The 21,170-nt window shown below is 37.0% G+C and overlaps 2 protein-coding genes and 1 long non-coding RNA gene across 5 annotated transcripts in view; all 3 read right to left on the bottom strand.

The window, feature by feature from the left end:
- Positions 1–7,597, bottom strand: part of LOC115422285 (ATP-binding cassette sub-family D member 1-like) — a 30,836-nt gene extending 23,239 nt beyond the window's left edge. The window contains 4 exon segments of the mRNA XM_030138527.1: positions 51–208; positions 1,588–1,703; positions 4,023–4,284; positions 7,482–7,597. Coding sequence (XP_029994387.1) covers positions 51–208; positions 1,588–1,703; positions 4,023–4,151 — 403 coding nt within the window. The 5' untranslated portion in view covers positions 4,152–4,284; positions 7,482–7,597.
- Positions 7,598–12,159: 4,562 nt separating this feature from the next.
- On the bottom strand, positions 12,160–18,005 carry LOC115422287 (uncharacterized). The gene is made up of 2 exons (XR_003935821.1): positions 15,804–18,005; positions 12,160–15,487 (listed from the first exon to the last, which is right to left on the bottom strand). It is a non-coding gene; the product is annotated as an uncharacterized LOC115422287 (long non-coding RNA).
- Positions 18,006–18,637: 632 nt separating this feature from the next.
- LOC115422286 (uncharacterized) overlaps positions 18,638–21,170 on the bottom strand; it is a 96,555-nt gene continuing 94,022 nt past the window's right edge. For all 3 annotated transcript variants that reach the window (XM_030138529.1, XM_030138528.1, XM_030138530.1), the window contains 2 exons: positions 20,733–20,991; positions 18,638–19,579 (listed from right to left, as the gene is read on the bottom strand). In XM_030138529.1, the coding sequence (XP_029994389.1) occupies positions 19,477–19,579; positions 20,733–20,991 (362 nt within the window). In that variant the 3' untranslated portion in view covers positions 18,638–19,476. The remainder of the gene's footprint in view (positions 19,580–20,732; positions 20,992–21,170) is intronic.

The raw sequence follows: 21,170 nt of genomic DNA on the forward strand, positions 1-21,170 counted from the left end.
AGTTCGGAGTCATTAGTTAGTGTTTATGAATCAGAGACGGGCAGATGGACCGTCCAGAGACGCCACGTAGATGGACAGGAAGGTGCGGGACATCAGAGTGAGAGAGTGCAGGACGAGCAGAGCGATCTCCGGACACAGTAACCGTGGAAACAAGAGCTTCAGAAGACGAGACAATCTTAGGGCAAAGTCTCTGTTCACTGCTGGAGACCTGAAAACACACACAGGAAGACATGTCCATTTAGTTCAGTATTATGGGATGTTATGAAATCTGTATTTACACCAGCAGATACAGGAGAAGAACAGGCTCCAGAAAAAAAGTCACATAAAAGATGGGACAAATGCAAGTGGGTGGTTCTTTCACTGGAGGAGAACTCAACTAATTCAATCAAAGTCCATATATGACTTCTATCAGTGATCAATAGGAGCTATATTGATATTTGTGAACCAACTTTGTAGACATTGTCCCAAGGAAGAAACACATAAAATCTGAAATGAATCCAACCAGTGGCTTCGGAAAAGAAGCTTGTTAAAATCTAGACATTAGTGACCTTGAGTTAAGGTCATGGACACAAATGAAAGTCCATATATGACTTTTATCAGTGATAACTAGTATCTATATTGATATCTGTAACCATTTACATGATATAAACCATCAAAATATGGATCATTAGGAGCCAAGGCAAATTTTTAATATTTCAAAAATCTGTCAAAATGTAACAAATTAATAAGGAAAGAGCACTAATGCCGAGGTCACAAAGATTCTCACAAATGATGGGTTTGTACAAAAACTGGACATCGTAGACATGCTCCCTCCATGAACGTCTATGAACTCTAGATTTTGTACGAACTGGAAGATTCGTACAAACCCATCGTTCATTAGAATCTTTGTGACCTAGGCATTAGCCCTCTTTATTTGAAAATGACAACATCAAGTCTCAGAAAATGAAAAAAAAACAAAACAAAACAGGCATTTTTGGTCAGTTTTTCCATTTCTGTCAGGTAGTAACTTTCTTTTTTGTGATTAGAAAGAGAAAACAAAATCAATCCATTTTTTAAAATGTGGTTTATCTGTTTTGACACCAAAAAAGAAAAACGCCTTGAAATTCAATTTTAATTCTTCTATTTTAAAGTGAAAATCAATTAACCACTAGTTTTTCTTCTGTTTATGAAAAGAAAATCCAATTACCAAAAGATACACTGACCCAGAAGCTTAAAAGAAGATGAGACAAAGTTATAAAGTCAATTTGAGAAAACACATGAAAATGACTAAACTTCAAAAGTGAAAAGAAGATTTATTTAGTAGAGTAGTTATTATGAATAATCCTTCCAGTTCAGAGTGAAATATTCTTGAATTGGACTTCCTTTATCCACTTGGACAGTCAGTTTGAAGGTCTTTCACTAAGGTTTGGGTTCACGTTTACACTAGCACAAGGGTTTTTAATTTTACAATCAAGTATTTCAGTTCCAAACAGTGGTGACTGTTCTCCTTGATTATGTATTTGTACCGTCACCATCAGACCCAACAGACGCCTTCATCAGACCAGTCCACCTGCGGATGTTGGATCGTATCATTTTCATATCATTTACCTGCTGTTGCTCTTCTTCTTTTTCCCTCTGCCGTCATCCACTGAGTTTGAGGAGGAGCTGTTGGCCACCTCCCCTGGACGTTTAGCCCCGCCCACCTGTTTACATCCTGCAGCTGCCTGAACAACAAACAAACCTACAGTTACGCAACAGTGTGAGTGTTTATGTGCATCTGATTCAGGGACAGACTGACATTAATTCTATTTATTAAACTAAAAATACTGACTTAGAAGAAAAATAAAAGCCTTAAAAACAAAAGTCGGTCACGTTTGAATTTTTTCCACAGTCTGAAAAACAGTAATGTGCAGAAGTCTTGTTATGTTGTTTTTACACAGTTGTAATGAGCATAGTATCTACTGTACTTTTATCTTTGTCTTACAATACAACAAAAAAGAGGGCCGAATAATGCACAGCGTTAAAAACTCACAAAAAAATATAAGTGAGTAAAATTTATTTATATTGCATTTATCACAGAGAAACCTCACAAAGTGCTTTACAGATTAAAAGGATACAACACAGCAACACACAGAAAAAAAAATACAAAAATACAAAATGTGTAACAGATTAAAAAACACAAGACAGTAACAGACAAAAAGAATACAAAGTGCAAAAATAGAAAATATGAAATTCTAAAATACAAAATAAAATCAAGGAATACACATAAAAGCAATAGAATAAAGGTACATTTAAAAAAAAAAAAAGTCCACTAAGGCTGCTGCTCGTAGCTCAGGTGCATAACAACAACAATATAATATTCCATGGCTTCTACAGGAAACAGTCAGTATTTAGTGTGATCTCTGTTCTGATGATAAAAACGTAGCCTGAACAATAACAAACACTGGACACGTGTTGAATGAAACCTGGTGTAAAATGCTAGACGATTAGTTCAGTAAATTTCAGGGACCGATCTCATGAAATGGTGCTGTATGTCATGACGGTTCTTATGGTATTTGGCGTGCTAGACGTACGCATTTTCGACCTTTTGCGTGTTATTCAATGCCATTTGATCGCATGTGAATTTACTCCAAGATCTCCAGTTCACATAACCCTAACCCTGAGTGCGCTGTATTTGACGCATGGATTTAGGTTGGACAGGGGGCTGATAACGGCGTGAACATACAAGTGGAAAACTTATAATGCATACAGATTACACACCTATTAAAAGTGGTGTGTATGTTTACGCGAATCACATTGAAATTTCATTATGTTTCATAGAAAAAGCAAAAGAGATCAAGGTGTTTAGTGTAGATCAGTCTGTTTTTTCTGACATTCTTGTTTTCTATGCTGTTCTAAATTTCACTCCTGTCTTATTCCAGAGACTGACAAATGAATACGTACATTATAATACATCATTCTACTCTTACTAAAATAACAAATCAAGGTTCAAGGTACTTTATTATCCCCTAAGGGCAAATTATTGTACAGCCAGAAGTACACAAACCAACTCAAACAAAAGACAGATACAAAAAAAAAAAAAACACAAATCACACTATTCACTGTTCAGGAGCCTGATAGAAACAGGAATAAATACAATCCACTTGTGGGCTAAAGCGTTTGCACAGTACTGTATATTTTCAGATTTACTTATTAGTTTTAGCTGGATGTTCTATTCAGTGGTTATTTAGTTTCTGATAAAGTCAAAGATATAGGACGGAAGAATTTAAGAAAACATTCCTTCCTCCTGCAGTCCCCCCCCCCCCCCCCCCCCCCCCCCCCCCGTCACAATCTAAAGAGTAAATATTAGGATATATGGTCTGACAGTGTTTGCCTCTATGAACAACTGTAGCCAAAATATCACAGCTACGGTAGATGCCATGTAGCTTATCTACGAGTCATTGAATTGACCATTAGAGTCACACCTGACTGAGTATTAACCCTTTAACCCCTGACATGTCTGTGGGGAGCATTCTGAATGTTTGATTTATTTTAAATATTCATAAAACTTCAATCGTTTACTCAATGGGAAACATTTCAAAACATGCTGATAGAATAGACTTTGTACTTTCCATACACATCTGAGCATGCTCAGTTCACCCCTCGCTGCCTGTGGAATGGGGGGTGAAACACAGAGCAGTGAGTGAGACCGACTCACTATATAAATAGACAGTTTGGGCTTTTTTTTTTTCTTTTTTTTTTTAACACCATTCTCCTTGTTGTTGTTTTTACTGTTGCTCGCTGGGTTGTGTGTGCTCCATCTACAAACATAGATTCCTTCAAGTGATTTTAAAGAAACTGTTAAAATTCTGGAATCAAAGCTGTTGGTCTGTAAATGTTTCCACTGGCTATGTATTTTTTTCTGTGTTAGCAAATGCTTTTATTACTGTTAAACTGTAGTGATGTGACTGTATCGCTGTCTGTCATCTCAATGGGAACAAGCAAGTTAAATAAAGGTTCAATAAAAATAAAATAAATAATCTGTGTGTTAATCTGTGTGTTACCTGTATCCTCCTCCAGGCGTACGGTGACAGTTTCTTAACGGCGTAGGCGGTGAGCAGAATCGCCGTCAGCTTCTTCAGCTTCGAGCTGCCCCTCAGCTGAGCCGGCAGCTTTTGGTAGTTCAGCTGCATTTTGGCGGACAGGCGCCTTCCACCAATCAGAGGACGGGAACAGCAGGCGTGTCTGCGGTCTACCGTCAACTGCAGCACCGTCGTCAAGGAAACGGCACACTGACCTCCATGGTGACTTCAGATCATCCTCATCCTGCAAGAATGAAAAAGGTCAGCATTGGCCATCATCTCTCTGATGAGTTCATGTCACATCAGAGTTACTGTAATTTACAGTTTCCATTTATAAACGGTCCTAATAATAAAATGGAGGATCTTTTTTTTCTCCTACATATCAAAAGAATTACTCAACATAGACTCTTCTATTCTAAAAAAAAACAAATAAAAAAAAACATCCAACACAGATTCCTGATGTTGCTGAAGGTTAATAAATAAACCATAAAGTACTATTATATGCTTTACAGCGGGTGTTGGTCAAATCAGAGCCGTAAAGAAGCAGTTACATTTCTTTTAATGCCACAGTATGACAGATAACAGGACTAAAGTACATTTAAATACACTTATATGCAACATTTTTTTTCTACAACTTAATTCAACTTCATAAATATTGATGAGGACCCATCTTAAATCACTTCAAATGAATGGATCCAAAACATCTACCACTTTAACTTAACTTTCAAAGAACAAAACATCCACAGACTAAAACCATCTACTGATCTAAACTGTTTAACACCTGTTGATCCACTAATCCTATCAATACATGTAAATAATTGGTGTAAAATGCAGTTTGTCTTTCTTTTTGTTTTTCTTTTCATGGTCATCAGATATGACCCATTTGGATGTAGTTACCATGGAAACACCATCACCTTCTACAACATTGATTCACCAGTAAAATCCATGGAGTTGGATCAATGACAGTGGATGGAGATGCTAGTTTTAATGTTCAGTTAATGATAGATTTTGGGGAAAAAAGTCACTTTTTCCCCTGTTTTGATATAATAACCTTTAACCTTTGTCTGAAATTTTATGAACATCCACACAATAAGTAAATTAAATATAGGAAACTACAACATTTCCACTGATTATACATAATATTATAATAAATGGTGATAAATTTAGAGAATAATTCATTTGAAAATTGCTACAAAAATAGTTCTAGGGTTTCAAGTGTTGCATAGATAAATCTTTGCTGTACACTTTTGTCTGTTCGGATGTTTTACAGTAAAATAACATAGTTAATAAACACTAAAAACATAAAACACATTAACCCATAAAGAGCCAGTGCAATTTATGCTGCAGTTTCAAAATACTTTTTTTTTCTCTGTTTAACTTTTCTTAAGTGACTTATCACCACTTATTATCTTTTTAAGTATGTGTGAGCTTGTGGGTTTATGTGTGTGTGTGGGTTATGTGTGTGTGTGTGTGTGTGTGTGTGTGTGTGTGTGCGCATGGGTGGGTGGGTGCGTGGGCGGGGGGGTGGTACTGATTTTAAACTGATATGTGAAGCACTTTGTGCTACAGTCTTAATGTATGAAAAGTGCTATATAAATAAAGATCATTATTATTATTATTATTATTATCATTATTATTATTATATTATCCTCTGTATTTTGTGTTGTTATTGTAAAAATCAGGTATTTTCCCATATTTTATTTACTGATCATGTAGATGTTCATAAAAGCTCAGATTAAAGTTGATGGTTATTATATCAGAAACACAGAAAACTGAAGAAAAAGTGACTTTCAGCAAAATCTCTCATTAACTGAACATAAACCCCGTGTGTCCATCCACTGTCATTGATCCACTATTGGTGAATCAATGTTGTAGAAGATGACTATGTTTCCACGGTAACTACAGAGCTTCTGAACGTCCAAATGAGTCATATCTGATGACCATGAAAAGATGACAAACCGTATTTTACACCAATCATTGACATGTATTAGTTTCTATCATGAGTGATGTGTTATTGTTAGGATTAGTACCTAAAAAGTTTCAAAAGTTATAGATCAGTAGATGCTTAAGGCCTTTACTAAGTAATTTCTTACAATTTATTATAATATTACATTGTTACGCGTAGGCCTATTGATTGGATTAGTGGCTCAACAGGTATTAAACAGTTAACATCAGTATATGGTTTGTGTCACTGGTGGCTGTTTGGGTCTTTATGGCTTAAAAATACAGTTAATAATCACTCTAAACTTTGGAAATATTACAAACACTCAGTTGAAGAGTGTCTGAGAAGGGAGAATATTACAAATATACTGTTAATAAAGACTCTGAATGAGATTAAATACTAAAAACAGACAAATACTAAGCACTAGCAAATGAAAATTTAAACATACAGTTAATAATCACCTTAAGGGTCAAAACACGGCATTCGAAATCTCTCTGATGGGACATTTTAGAGACAATTTGACAGATTAGTGTTGTTAAATGACCCAGATTTTTACTTTTAAATTGATTTTTGCTTTAGTTGGACTATAAGAGATTATCCAAAACAAGGAGCTACTTTATGTTGAAATAAAGGTTGGAATGACAATCAATTAAAGTTCGCTCTCTGATGGGACATTACTGTGTTTTGACCCTTAAACATGAGGGGGAAAAATCACCAATATGCAGTAAACAAGCACTGTCATGGTGGTAAATACTAAAAATACACCATTTAGAGACGTGAAAACATGTTAAGTGTAACATACAGAGTTTATACAAAGATTATCAACATGTTTTCTGTTACGTTTACCACGTGTATGAGTTTATTAGCTTTGATTTAATTGTTTATAAGTGTATTAATTGTGTGTTTTTAATATTAGAATAGTTCATAGTGTTTATTTCCTGCGTGTTTGTCATTTTCTCCATTAAATCCATAAGTAGGATTAGTTTCAGAGGAGAAAATGTCCCGTATGTGACATTTTGGGGCACTTTTTTGGGTCAAAAACATATTAATAAACGCTAACATTTTAGACAACCTTTCGGTCATCTGCTGAATCTGTTTAAACGGCCAATGACATCGAATAAACCCGGTAAATGTGGTTCTAAACCCGGCTGTGAGGAAGTTGTGTCCCGGTGACCGTTAGCTTCTAACTGTACTGTAAATACACATGTAGCATCCGGCTAAAGGCTCCGAGCTGCTGTCTTTAATAAAACATAAAAGAAATAGGAACATATTTTAATAAAACTACCGCTTTTGAATATCGGTTCCGTTCACCCTGATGTAACATAGACAGGGTCTGAAAGTTTAACCCGGGTTTTTAATCAGGCAGCTAACCGGGCCATGCTAAAGCTAACCGCTAACAGATCAGGAACTTTGTTGTTTCTCTCATCTGGACATGAAAGACCTCAAAGTTTATGGTTTAATCCGCCCATAACCGGGTCTACGAGCACCAAAGGACTCACGGATAACGACGACTCGCATATCCGCTCGGTAATCCGATGTTTCAGATCATGTTTTACTGCGTTTTAAGCACTTAAACGTCGCCGGGCGGCAGGAGAAAGTTCAGCATCTGTTTACCTGAGAGGACGGGCCGCGTCTCAATACTGGAGTGTGCGTCCTAGCCCGGCTCCTCATCTCCTACACATCCACCGTCTGTCTCCTCATATGCCTCCTTTCCTACACACACACACCCCTCTTTTTCTACACTCATCCCTCCGTTCCTACACAGAAATTTTTTGTCTTTTATACAGAAAATAAATAAACGAATAAATAAATAAATAAATAAATAAATAAATAAATGTATGCTAGTTTTGTAAAGAGATTTTTTTTTTTTTTTAAAGTTTTGTCTTCAGTTCATGTAGCCAGAAAATAATCGATTAAAATAATAAATCTTTCTAATATGGTGCGGGAAAAATGAAAAATTCTCTTTCCTTTTATGGAAAGGAGACCCATATTACCCAATTTAACAATATATTTTATTATAAAAAATTAAAACTACAAAGGAGGATTAAGACACACTGAACAAAGATGATAATATTAAAAAAAAAAAAAAAAAAAAAAACAGGAAAGAAAAGAAAAATCTCCTTTCCTATTATGGAAAGGTAAAGGAGACCCATATACTACCCAGTTTAAACAAGTTTTGTCTCTAGTTCATGTAGCCAGAAAATAATCAATTAAAAGAATAAATCGTTTCTAATTTTGAAAAAATAAAATAAAATAAAATAAACTTTCCTATTATGAAAAGGGGGCCCATATTACCCAGTTAAACCCATAAAGACCCAGTACTACTTTTGTAGCAGTTCCCAAATAGATTTTTCTCCATATTTAACATTTCTTAAGTGATTTATCACCATTTATTGTAATATTATCTTTATTATTTGGTGTTTTTTTTTTTAAGCAAAAATCAAGTATTTTCTTATATCTAATTTACTGATCATGTAGAAGTTCATAAAACTCAGATTAAAGTGGAGGGTTATTATATCAAAGACAAAGAAAACTGAAGAAAAAGTTTCTTTTTCAGCAAAAGCTTTCATTAACTGAACATAAACCCAGTGTGTCCATCTACTGTCATTGATCCAACTCCATGGGTTTTACTGGTGAATCAGTGTTGAAGATGATGGTGTTTCCATGGTAACTACAAAGCCTCTGAACGTCCAAATGGGTCATATCTGATTACCATGAAAAGATGAAGAACTGTATTTTACACTAATTATTTACATGTGTTGATAGGTTTAGTGGATCAACAGGTATTAAACAGTTTAGATCAGTAGATAATTTTGGTCACCAGTAGATGTTTGGGTCTTTATGGGTTAACAATATATTTTATTTTACAAAATTAAAACTACAAAGGAGGATTAAGACACACTGAACAAAGATGATAATACGAAAAAGAAAAGTCACAATATGTGAGAATAGACTTGTAATATTTGGACTTAAAAGTCAGAATTTTACATGAATTACATTGTGATTTTTCAAATAAAATGTCATAATGTTATATTATTGAAGTTGTAATAATCTGAGAAAAAACTCATAGTATAAGATAAGATATGCCTTCATTAGTCCCAGAAAGGGAAATTCCAAATTTACAACAGCAAAGCACAAAAGCACACAAGAGCAAAAGAAGCGCAAAATCAAAAATAAAGACAAATCACGAAAGCTATATATACAGTTTACAGCTGTGCACATGCTGATCATGCCACAGGTCGGATAGGGATACTGTTTATTGCGCTGTTTATCGCACACTTTATTGCACAGTTTATTGCACAGAGTTAGTATGAGAATTAGGGCTATGTTGTCATTTCGATTGTAAAAGTCAAATATCCTCCTTCATACAAACCAATAAACAGTAAATTCACTTTACTCATCACAAATATCTCTAAGTAAACTCAGTACTCTGTCAAAAAAGTACTTATCAGTGCATGAAGTCCATTAAACACTGAATATTAGATTGAGCAGCAGCTGTTTTACTCCTCTTATTATCATTATTCTTCTTATTATTTGATGTTTTTTTTGAGTTTCCATCCATGACTTCCTTCAGTTTTCTCCTCGTCCTTTAAAACTCGTCTCCTCTGTCTCTCATAAACTGTCTCACCTCGTCCTCTCCCTGTCCTCAGTCTCGTAACGCTGTCATCATCCGTTGTCTTTCATGATGTAATGAAATCCTCAGCGGTCTCAGCCTGGTTTCACTGATCCAACAGATCTGATGTTTCCTCAGATGAAAACGGTTCTGTTCCTCGTTGTGTTTTATTCTCCTACGTCTTTACATGCGCTGACTGATGAGGGCTCATTACGATGCTGTTGACACACTTCATTTACATTTCTCCCCCTGATGCTGAAAGTTTAATATTAGTTTCCCATTCTCCATCTTTTACCAGTTGTTCTCTCGTCTGTTCTGTCATTTCCCAGGATTCCTGAATGTGCAGAGAATGTGACATGTTTTCTTGTCTGATTCATCATCCTTGAATTAGCAAAGATTTCATAAAACAGAAGATAAATATTCCCATTGTTTATTGTGTTTATTAACTTTACAGGTTTAAGTTTCACTCAATAAATGATGTTATTTAGCAAAGACACAGAATAAATAAGTTTAAGGACTGGAATGGTGCTGAAAATAGAATAGAATAGAATAGAATAGAATAGAATAGAATAGAATACCTCTACATTTCTAAAATATTTTTCATGCTTTGACTGTAAATAATAATTTTCTACCACAATAACCATCTGCTGTCTTCGCATCTCATTGAGGAAGAAAAATCTCACTTAAACTTTAAGGAAATAGGATGTTTCTAAACTATGTGGACATAAATATTGGGACACATCATATCTACAGCTGTAAGATGTCGTGTTCATGATGATTTGACACAAAAACGTCAATCTTTCCTTCTTCCTCAGTGAGATGTGAAGCAAGTAGATGGTTAGTTGTGGTAGAAAATTATTATTTACAGTCAGAGCATGAAAAATATTTTAGAAATTTAGTGGTAGAACATTTAAAATAATAATTTTTAAAAAATTGATCTTGAGAGAAATTAAGTCAAAACCATCTCTGAGGCATTTTGGAAGCAACGATAACAATTTAAACCAAACTAACCAATGCAATTATATTTATTCCATAATGTAAAACTATATTCTGACATTAGTCATTATTGTTTTGTATGTCAGACCCCTGTTAGAAAAGAAACACCTGACTTCAACATGTCCACATACTTTTGTCCATATAGTGTAGACTAAATCCAGGAGGCAGATGTCTAAATCACCAGTCTGGGTCTTTGAGCATAAAAGCTGTTTTTATCTTATTACCAGTGGCAGCTGCTTGTCTTTCAGACAGGGGAAGCTCATTGTCAGCTTACATAAAAAAAAGTCAAGTTATTTAAACATAAATTCGTTCCTCCGTTCCTTTTTAAGAAAATGCTCAGTGACCTTATCGTACCAACTAAACAAGAAAATGTTGAAATTATGTTAAATTGAAACTAGGAAGTACAATGAGTGTGTTTTATTTACAGTGCAAGAAATGAACAAGTAATTTCATAGTGGTTTCTCTGATTTCACAGCAGAATGCACGACGGTATTAAACTGAACTGTGTCAGTGAAGGAGGAGATCTGAAAACAGCTGTCAATCAAATAGGATTCAGCCTTTCGACTGATCCTCCAATCAGCACGTAGAAGCCCAGTGTCCAGCCCGGCCGAGCTCCGCCCACAGCTCCATTCACCCCCAGAAACGCTGAGTGTCCGGGATGTGGGACAACATCGTGAACTTTATCCAATTACCGTCTAGTTTTGAGGCAATGAAAAAACCAGTTCCACTCAGTCCCATTGAAGTGCATGGACGCTGAGCGTCTACGGACAAATGCACTGAGCAGAGATGGAGGAGAAAACAGAGACACGGGAATGGAGGAGAAGTGAACAACATCAAGTTCCTTGGTTTGTGATAAAGGTGATTCTGAACGAACTCGTCTGTGAGATGAACGTGTTCGAACACATTTGTAGTCAATAAAATGTCAACACAACCGAACATATTTAACCATTTAATTTGAGTAATTTTTAGGGGAAGCTGAGCTTCCACTGCAGTCTATGAGAAATCGCCACTGCTTATTACATACTGTATTTTTATAACTGCTGTGTATCATCTATATTTCATTTGGTTTCGTTGATGTTGACATTTTAAAAATAATCAACTTTCACCCCAAATTAATATTCATAATATTTACTAATACAAACAGCAACAAAGTAATAATAAAACAAGTGGTTCCAGGCACAACAAACCCCGCCCCTCGCAGATATTGTGGCTTATTTTGGCATCGATCCAGTGCCTTAGATTTATGTCAGAGTGATGTATATCAGTTGCCTCTATATATGTGCACAGTTTGAAGTAAATTGAAACAAAATTTAAGTTTTTATAGTCATTTGAATTTTCTGTCATAAGTAAATGGGAAAAACTGATTTTAAAAATTCATTTTTAAAAATTTGAATTTTGACCTACTTTTCCCAAAATGTAATCACATCTATTTGGGGTCACTGGTAATCTATAAACCCAGTTTTGTTTGAATTAAACCAGTAGTTTTACTGCTAAATTGTTAACAAACAAAGACACAAACTGAACCCTTCAAGGGGCGGGGTCATAAAAAATAAAGGCGTATTCTGATGTAAATACTGAGCTGAATTTTTTATTTAAAAACAGCATGTTTACAGTCTCAGGCTGCCGTCACTTATTTACATCAAACAACAGGGTGAAAAAAGTACAAACAGCAAAAGAGTCCAAAAAGATAGAAAATGATTTTTACACAGAGCTGAATCTGTACAGAGTGCACTTGAACACAACACGGCAGAACGCAGTGATGCGTCCCTGACGGACAGAGTACGCAGTGTTAATACTTACACTACTGCAGTACTCGGTGTCCTCAGGCGACCTCACTGTGTGTACTTTACAGATTTTTACAGTTTGTTTTTGTCCTGACGTCTGTTCTGCTTTGGTGTGAGACCAGAGTTAGTAGAAGTGCATGCTGGGATATCTGATATCTGAGAAGTTTCTGCTCAACTAAAGCCGCAACAGAAAAGAGAAAAATACTGTAAATAAAAAATACAACAGGAAACAGTGAATCTCCTCTCACAGAGTCCAAAACACAGAGTGAACATAAAGATGGACGAAGAATCACCTCCTTCAAGTGCAGTCAGAATGTCAGTCGCCCCCTGGTGGACGACGGTGGTACAGGTCAGATCAATGTCATCTGTCTGATCAGATATTGATGATGCAAAATAACTCAACACCGACTCACAGGAGACAAATAGTTTCTCTAATGTGGAAAATCTATTACAAAACCAGCCACGTTACATCACTTTTAAAATGTGTTAAAAAGAAAAATCTGTAAAATTTTGTTTGTTACTCTGACATTTTACAGATTTGTGTTACATGCCAACAGTTTGCAGCTCCATTTTATACTAATTTTGACACAATGGTGTAAAAATAGGCACATGACAGTTCATATGTTCACTACAAAATGGGTCAAGAATGAACAAAACAATAGTGTGAAAAAAAGAAAGAAAAACAGTGTTGATAACATCACACTGTTGCATGTATTCATAAAAAAGCAGGGTTTAGGAAGCGAAGAGTTGTTAAGAAAATAGTGTAAAAACCAGTTTGATGCGGCATTTTATCCTGATCTTTGAACCAAACTATGAAAAAAGTGGCACTGTAGCATTTAAACAAAAAACCTAACCCTAAAAAAGGCATAAAAAGTTAAGAGTTGATCACTGCCTTGAAAAAAAAAAAATTACCAAAATTTGTTAAAAAAAAAAAAAAAAAAAAAAACATGATCGCGGCATTTTAAATACTTTTTTCTTTTTACAAAATAAAAAGTTGTGCCATGATCATTTGTCCACTGCATTTCACACTGATCCTTTAACAAAAATGTGTAAAAAGCAATATCATAACAGTTTATATGCCATATTTTGCTTTTTTTTTTTTTTTTTAAATGATGTAAAAAGTAGCATCATGACAGTCTATACGCCTCATTTATTGTGATATTTTCTAACAAAGCAGCAAAAAAGGTGCAGTTTATGCTGCAGTTTTTCAATATGTTTTTAAATGATGTAAAATGCAGAGTTCTAACAGTCTATACGCAGCATTATTTATCTTTTTATATAACGGATTTAACAAAGTAATGTAATGTGGCCAGTTTCACTTTCAGAAGGAGGTGATGTCACAGCGTCCATCTTTACATACAGTTTACGGTCTGCTGTGTGTGTTTTTAGACACAGAGTTCTTTAATGGCGTTGATACCTGATAACCTGACCTGTGTGGCGTCACTGTGGCCAGGTGAGACCTGATGATCAGGTGTTCAACTGTTTCCTGTTTGACGATGGCAGCTGAGCGGAGCAGACCGACGGAGAAGCAGCGATAAAGTGGAGGTCAGACTGGTTTCAGTGAAGCTGATCGAACTGATCAATAAATAGGTAACAGACTGACAGAACAGACGATAAAAAGACCCGATGTTTTGGTTCAGAGTCCAGGAACAAACATCAAATATCACTGAGAATCAGCAGAAAAAAGCTCCTGAATGACACATTTCATAATCAATAACAAACATTGGCAAATTGAAGGTACAAATAAAGTGATTAGATCCATATTCGTTACATGTTTTCACTCCTTTGGGCTCCTTAAACCTGACGTCAGATTAGTTCTACAAAGCCGAGTTCATGGACATGTTTATAAAAGTCAGTTGAGCTCAGTACAAAAGCAGGCTGGTTCATCAATAACCGATCAATCACAAAAGAATCAGTCAATCAAATCAATCAGTGTCTGTGACATCATCGTCTGATTGTCGCTGCAGCAGATTTTCATCCTGAAATTCTTATTGCTCTCAGACCGGACCCCCCGAGTCCTGCAGAGGCAGAAGACCACATCTGATGCTGCATTCAAGTCACATCAGAATTATGGTAATTTACACGGTTCAACTGTTAATACTATTAAAGTCACCAGGTTTCTCCGAGCTGGTGATAAAAAGCAAATTCTGACTTTAATTTAGTAGAATTTCACACATAGACAAGGATAAGGTGGTGGCAGTTATTTCCGTAAGTGAATCGATCAATTCATGGATCAAAAATGAGAAGACTGACAACCACTACTGTCACCCATCTGATGAAGAAAACATGGAATCTCCTACAGGACCTAAACGCAGCATAAGTCTGAAGGACACACAAGGAGATGAACAGGTAAAATGTCTCCTCTACCTTTAGATGCTTTCACACTAAGCATTCAGGGTCCAATGTTCCCAAGATTTGTACAACACATACCTGGAACCTGACGAAGGGGTCCATGTTCTCAGGTTTGGGTAGAGGTTCAGGTTCTGGGGACTCACAACTCGAAGAGAACAGAATTTGGGCAGTTTATGAGTCTAGGAACAAAGGATCATAGGAATCATCTTGGGAGCACAGGTTCTTCAGAGAATAGAATCTTTGAAACCCAGGACCTTCTGAGTATAACAACTTAGGGAAGTAAGATCTTGGGAACATGGGATCTAAGAAACATATGATTGGGTATATAGGATCTTGGACAGATAGGATCTTCGGAGCATAAGCGCTTAAGAACACAAGATCTTTGGAGAATGGGATCTTGGGAACCTGTGCCCTTTGAAAGACAGGATGGGACCATGGGAAGATCAGGTCTTGGGGAAAATAGGATCATGAGAACACAGAACCATAGGAGGGGATCACATTTTTAGAAACTTAGGACTATGGGAACATAGGATCTTGGCAAGATAACATCTTGCATATGAACATATGATGATGGGAGCGTAGGCTTTTGGGACCATGGGACCTTGGGAATCTAACACCTTAGGGAAAAAGATCATGGGAACATAGAGTCATGGAACCACATGACCCTAGGAAACCAGGAGTTTGGGAACTTCAGACTCTAGGAACACAGGATCTTTAAAGCATAGGACATCCTGGACTTTGAATCTTGAGAACATGGGACCTTGAGGATATAAGATCTTAACCACAAATGGTTTTCTGAGCCATCTTGGGAACACAGAACACTGGGAGGACAGCATTTTGGGAATTTGGGAACCTCACACTCAGGGAATATAGATTTTTAGATAGGATCTTCAGAGGGTGTGATGCCTCAATATTGGATTTTGGGAACACGAGACCTTGGAAATAAAACATTTTGGGAACACAGCATCTTAAGAACATTATAGCTGGAGAATGGGATTTGGGGAACTTCAGACTCTAGGAACACAGGATCTTTGAAGCATAGGACATCCTTGACATTGAATCTTGTGAACCTGGACCTTGAGGATAGAATATCTTAACAACAAATGGTTTTCCGAGCCTAAGATCTTAGGTACACAGGATCTTTGTTCCAAAGGATCTTGCGAACACAGAATGATGTGAGGATGAGAATTTGGGAACTTCACACTCAGGGAAAATACATTCTTAGACAGAATCTTCAGAGGCTATGATGTCCTCAGTATTGGGTTTTGGGAACACGAGACGCTGGAAATAAAACATTTTGGGAACATAGCATCTTAGGAACATTGTAACAGGAGAATGGGATTTGGGGAACTTCTAACACTAGGAATAATGGGATCTTGGGAAACCCTTGGAACATATGCTGCCTGTAAGTGGAACTCATAAACTCATCATTACAACACAGAAAATGGTGAACTCGAAACACTCAGCATTCAAGTGACAAAACGCTGCAAGGAAACTTTACAGCCTGTTAGCTTACAAAGCTAAAAGCTTGGCAGTTGTTTTTCTATCTTTCTTTTTTTGGTAGTTTAGACAAATCTGTTTTTTTTATTTTTTATTCCTGAAATCAACACAGACAAACGAAAACAAATTAAGCTATTATTAACTGTTTTCTTAGCCCCGCCCCACTGTAATGTGTTACATGATTTCATTGCTGGGTGTTAAATGCTGGTTAAAGCTAACATCCTGTAGCAGATCTTTCCAGTCCGTACGTACATGTAGCCAGAGTGTGTCCTTCCTATGTTATTTTCAGAAACACAACAGGGAAGTTCCAGCGGAGGGGGTGGAGCTTAGGCTTTAGTGCAGCGACGTCAGGTCCAAACTGAGAGGAACACCTGGAGAAGGCTCACCTGTCCGTCTCTGTGAGGACTCACCTGAGGGATCAACGAGTCACCTGATCAGAAGTTCATCGTTCACATTTAATGCTGGTAGGTAACTGAGCTGGTCATGTCAGCTGGTGAAGTCAGTCACTGGTGATCCAGATACCGAAACCCGGATCGGTCTGCACATGTGCAAAAATGCAGCCACTATTGTTTCTGATCCGGTGGAAACTGTGTCATCATTTTCAGACGCAATGTAGATAATTTAGGAAAGTTAAGATGGTTAAAGCTGTGATGCTTTTACCTTTTGGCAGATTGAGCTAAAATGGTCTGAAGCAAAACAAGAATTCCACCTATGCCCGATTTTTGCAACGTAGAACGGTGTCAGGTTCATCCAGATTTATCTTTGATATGAGCTGAGAGTAGACAGCTAAAGATGGACGATATACAGGGTGTCCCAAAAAATTTGACATCATTTCCTCACCTAATAATTTCTTTCAAATTTGTTTGCGCTTTTTGCTCAAAAAAGAGTAATCATTTGTATTGTTCTGTTTTCAGGAATAGACATATGGTTTACTGCAACAGAAAAGGCGTTCTGTGTTCTGAGGTACGCCCAAACATCGTCAAATGTGAATGCGCAACGTGAATTTGTTAGAAAATTTCATAAACAAGCACCAACAGGAAAGCAGATTTGGATGTGGTATAAGAAGTTTCAAGAGGAAGGTTGTTTGTGTTGGGGGAAAAAAGGATCTGGACGGCCGGCAGTTTCAGAAGAGGTGGTAAACCAAGTTCGGGAAATGTTTAGTTGGAGTCCAAAGAAGAATGGAACATTATAAAATTACCATCCCCCAGAATTTTTTGTTTGGAATTTGTAGGATAAAACATTTTACGTCCAAAATAAATCCTATTAAGTATCATTTCTCCTGACCATGTAGTCACTCTGATATGGACATTTCAGATGATGTCAATTTTTTTGGGACACCTTGTGTATTTGCAAATTCTGGTATTTTTTCTGATTTTAGCTCCGGCAGCTTTCAGTGCCATTTAATTTCGTGTGGAAACAGCTCAGTGAACAGCATCTGTCATTTTTTATGGTACAGGTCACCAACACCAAAAAGCCGTATTTCATCTCATTCTTCAGGAACGACTAAGAAAATGTTTAATAGCGGTGAAGATCACTACAAGTCTGGTCATGTTGAGATCTTCAATGACTGTGGTCAGATTATAGAAAACAATAGTTACACTGACATCCCATGACTCTTGGGTGTCGTCTTTACACCGATCAGCCACAACATTCTGACACTGATGCACTGGAAAAAATCTAAATCTTCCCAAGTGTATTTTTCTTATTTTAGTCCAAATATCTCATCACTCGTAAAATCAGACAGAATCACCTAAAGAGGAACTTTTCAGTGAGATATAAGAACTGATTTATAGACAATAGATCTGGAAAATCTGATTTCAAGGAATCTTACCAAGATAATTTTCACTTTTTCCGTTGGCAGATTTTTTTTTGATTTTTGCTGCTGCTTGGTAAGATTTCTTGAAATAAGATCAGAATATGATTTGTCTCTCGCTATTAATCACTGTACATATTTTTAATGAATATAATCCCATTGTTCACCAGAGGAGGCGGAACTTGGTATCTCTATGGCTAATGTTTGTTTCCCTCTAAAGCATTCATTTAATAAGGAAAACTCTTATCTTCTATTTTAATCAGTGCCATAAATTATATATAATGTGTATTTAATGTGTCCTGAAACCTTGCACAAGACAGTCCAGGCTCTTTTCATGGGTCGTTCCACGTTGGTGGAACTATGAGACCAGGGGCATCTCTGCCTATCTTCAAGAAGCTCCTGAAGACCCACTTCTTCAGAGAGCCCCTCCTGTCCTAGCACTTTCAAACATTCCATTTTAAATGTATTTTGTGTTTGTTCTGTTGTTTTACTTGGTATTTTTATTTCACTGTTTTAATTGTACAGCTGTTTTTATGTCTTCTTAATCTAGTCTTGCATTTTAGTCTATCATTTTGCTTTTTTATTCTTCTGTGCGACACTGTTTTTAATTGTATATCTGCTTTATGTCTTTAATCTATTCTTGTATTTTATTCTTTTATTTTGGTTTTCTCCTGTAAGTCACTTTGGAAAAAAGCGCCAAATGCATGAATGTAGATTTAATTTCTTTACAAAAACATGGAACATGTGAATTGACTTAATAAGAACAAGTGAATCTTCTCTTTCATAGCTAATAAAACCTAACGCTATTTTATTTAAATCCAAGAGAATTATTTTAAATACTGGTGATATAGGAAGTAGCTGCATTTTCAAATCAGAGCCCAAACCAGGTTTCTGGTCCGGATCAGGTTGTGACAAAGTCAATGGGATTATCTGACCTCAGAGAGAGTGCAACTTCATCACCATCATCATCATCACCATCATCGTCATCATCATCCATATCACTTTAAGTTCATATCTCCTTTAACGTGTCCTGATTGTCCGAGCAGAGTCTCATTGCAGAATTAAAAATTAAAGTGTCACTTCCTCCTCTTTTTACCCAGAATTCCTCTGGGAGTCGCGTTCTGCCATCTGACATCATGAAGCAGAAGCAATTGCACAAACTGGGAGCGTTATCGTTAAATTAATTCCCTATCACGACAAAGGATGGTCAGCTGACAGACACCGGTAAACCCCGCCCCTCCGATGATAGGCCCCGCCCTTCTGATGGTCTGTTTGTCAGTTTGGACGCTGTTTACACGTCATCCTAACATTGGGCGGGGTTTGAGGAGCTGCCGGTTCGAATCCCGGTGCCGTCACTGATGAATCCAGTCGCGGGTGTGTTTGATTCAGTCACCTCCAGGAAACCAGCCTGGGATCGGTCCACGTGTCTCCTATAGTCAGACCAGAGTCCCGGGTGAGGGTTGGTCTGGCGTCGGCTCTCGGAGAGGAACGTCCTGTTTATGAGGAGGGAAGTCATGGTAGAGCGAGCCATCAACAGACCTGAGAGAGAGAGAGAGAGAGAGAGAGAGAGAGAGAGAGAGAGAATGAGCTGATCACTGTAGTGCACAGGTGTCAAACATGCGGCCTGGGGGCCAAATCCGGCTCACCAAAGGTTCCATTCTGGCCCGCAGGATGAATTTGTGAAATACAAAAATAGATATTAAGAAATTAACAATCCTTTTAGTTCAGGTTCCACATTCAATCCAATTCAATCTCCAGCAAGTCAGACCAGTAAAATACTATCATAATAATCTATAAATACTCACAACTCCACATTTTTCTCTTTGTAAATGTAAATATTTTCATGTATTTCACAGGTGTCAAACATGCAGCCAGATTTGGTGAGCCAGATCTGGCCCACCAAAGGTTCCATTCTGGCCCGCGGGATGAAAATGCAAAAATGAAGCTGAACAGTCTAAGGTTGTCCAAACTATTTTGGTTCAGGTTCCACATACAGACCAATGTGATCGACAGTAAAAATACCAACACAATAACCCATAAATGATGATAACTACAAATTTTCTTTGTGAAAAATTATGTGGAAAATTTTTGGTGAAAAAAATAACATGAAACTGTGAAATATTTACATTTACAAAACTATTCTGTCACAATAAAATGCAAATAAAAACATAAATAAAAACAAAGATGAATAACTTGAAATGTGCAATTTGAACAATATTCTGCCTGTTACCAAATGTTTTGTGCATTTATGGATCCACTGTGATCTGGAGTTGTGTTAATAATAAGAGATGGAATATTGTAGAAATTGTTCAAATTTTTGCTCCAAACTCCAAAATTTTAACTATTTTCTGCCTGTTACTAAATGTTTATGTAACATTGTGTGTAATGTACATGTACAAATAGTAAGTCGAGGCATAATATTGTTAAAATTGCACTAATTTTTCAAATGAAATTTCTGTTTTTTCAAGTTATTCACATCTTTTTGTAATATGTAAATATTTTCATAATTTAATTGGGGTTTTTTTTGCACTAAAACAAAAAGAAAAACTTGGATTTGTCATTATTTATTATTATTTACTAAGTCATTGAGATAAAATTGGGCTAAATTTGACCCCTGAACTAAAATGAGTTTGACACCCCTGCTGTAGTGGGTTATTCCTGAGGTCATTGAATGCATCGTTGCCGGGCCTACCTGCCGTGCAGCGGGTGTCCGTGGAACGTGGCCGAATGCGGCAGCGCCGCCTGTTTGTGATGCGGCGCGGCGTGATGACTCGCCTCCGTCTGATAGGTGGACTGCTGGATGACGCCGTGAGTCGTGCGCCTGCGCTGCAAAGCTCCTCCCCCGCCGGCTTGACCTTTGACCCCTCCATTGACCTTGGAGTTGACCTTTCCGTTGGCCTGGTTCTGGTGGGTGGAGCCTATCGTGTTTCTCAGATACCAGTCCCTCAGACCTGTCAATCACACACAGAGACCAATCAGAACCTGGTTCAGATGGATCCCACCCACAGAGTTACTCCAATGAGACGACCCGGACCAGCTGAGGTCTGAACCTTTAAACACCCAAACATCCACCGTCCAACAAAAGCATCCACTGATCTAAAACATGAAATACCTGCTGATCCACTAATCC

This window comes from Sphaeramia orbicularis, chromosome 7 (genome assembly GCF_902148855.1).
Source record: "Sphaeramia orbicularis chromosome 7, fSphaOr1.1, whole genome shotgun sequence".
NCBI classification, from domain to species: Eukaryota; Metazoa; Chordata; class Actinopteri; order Kurtiformes; family Apogonidae; genus Sphaeramia; species Sphaeramia orbicularis.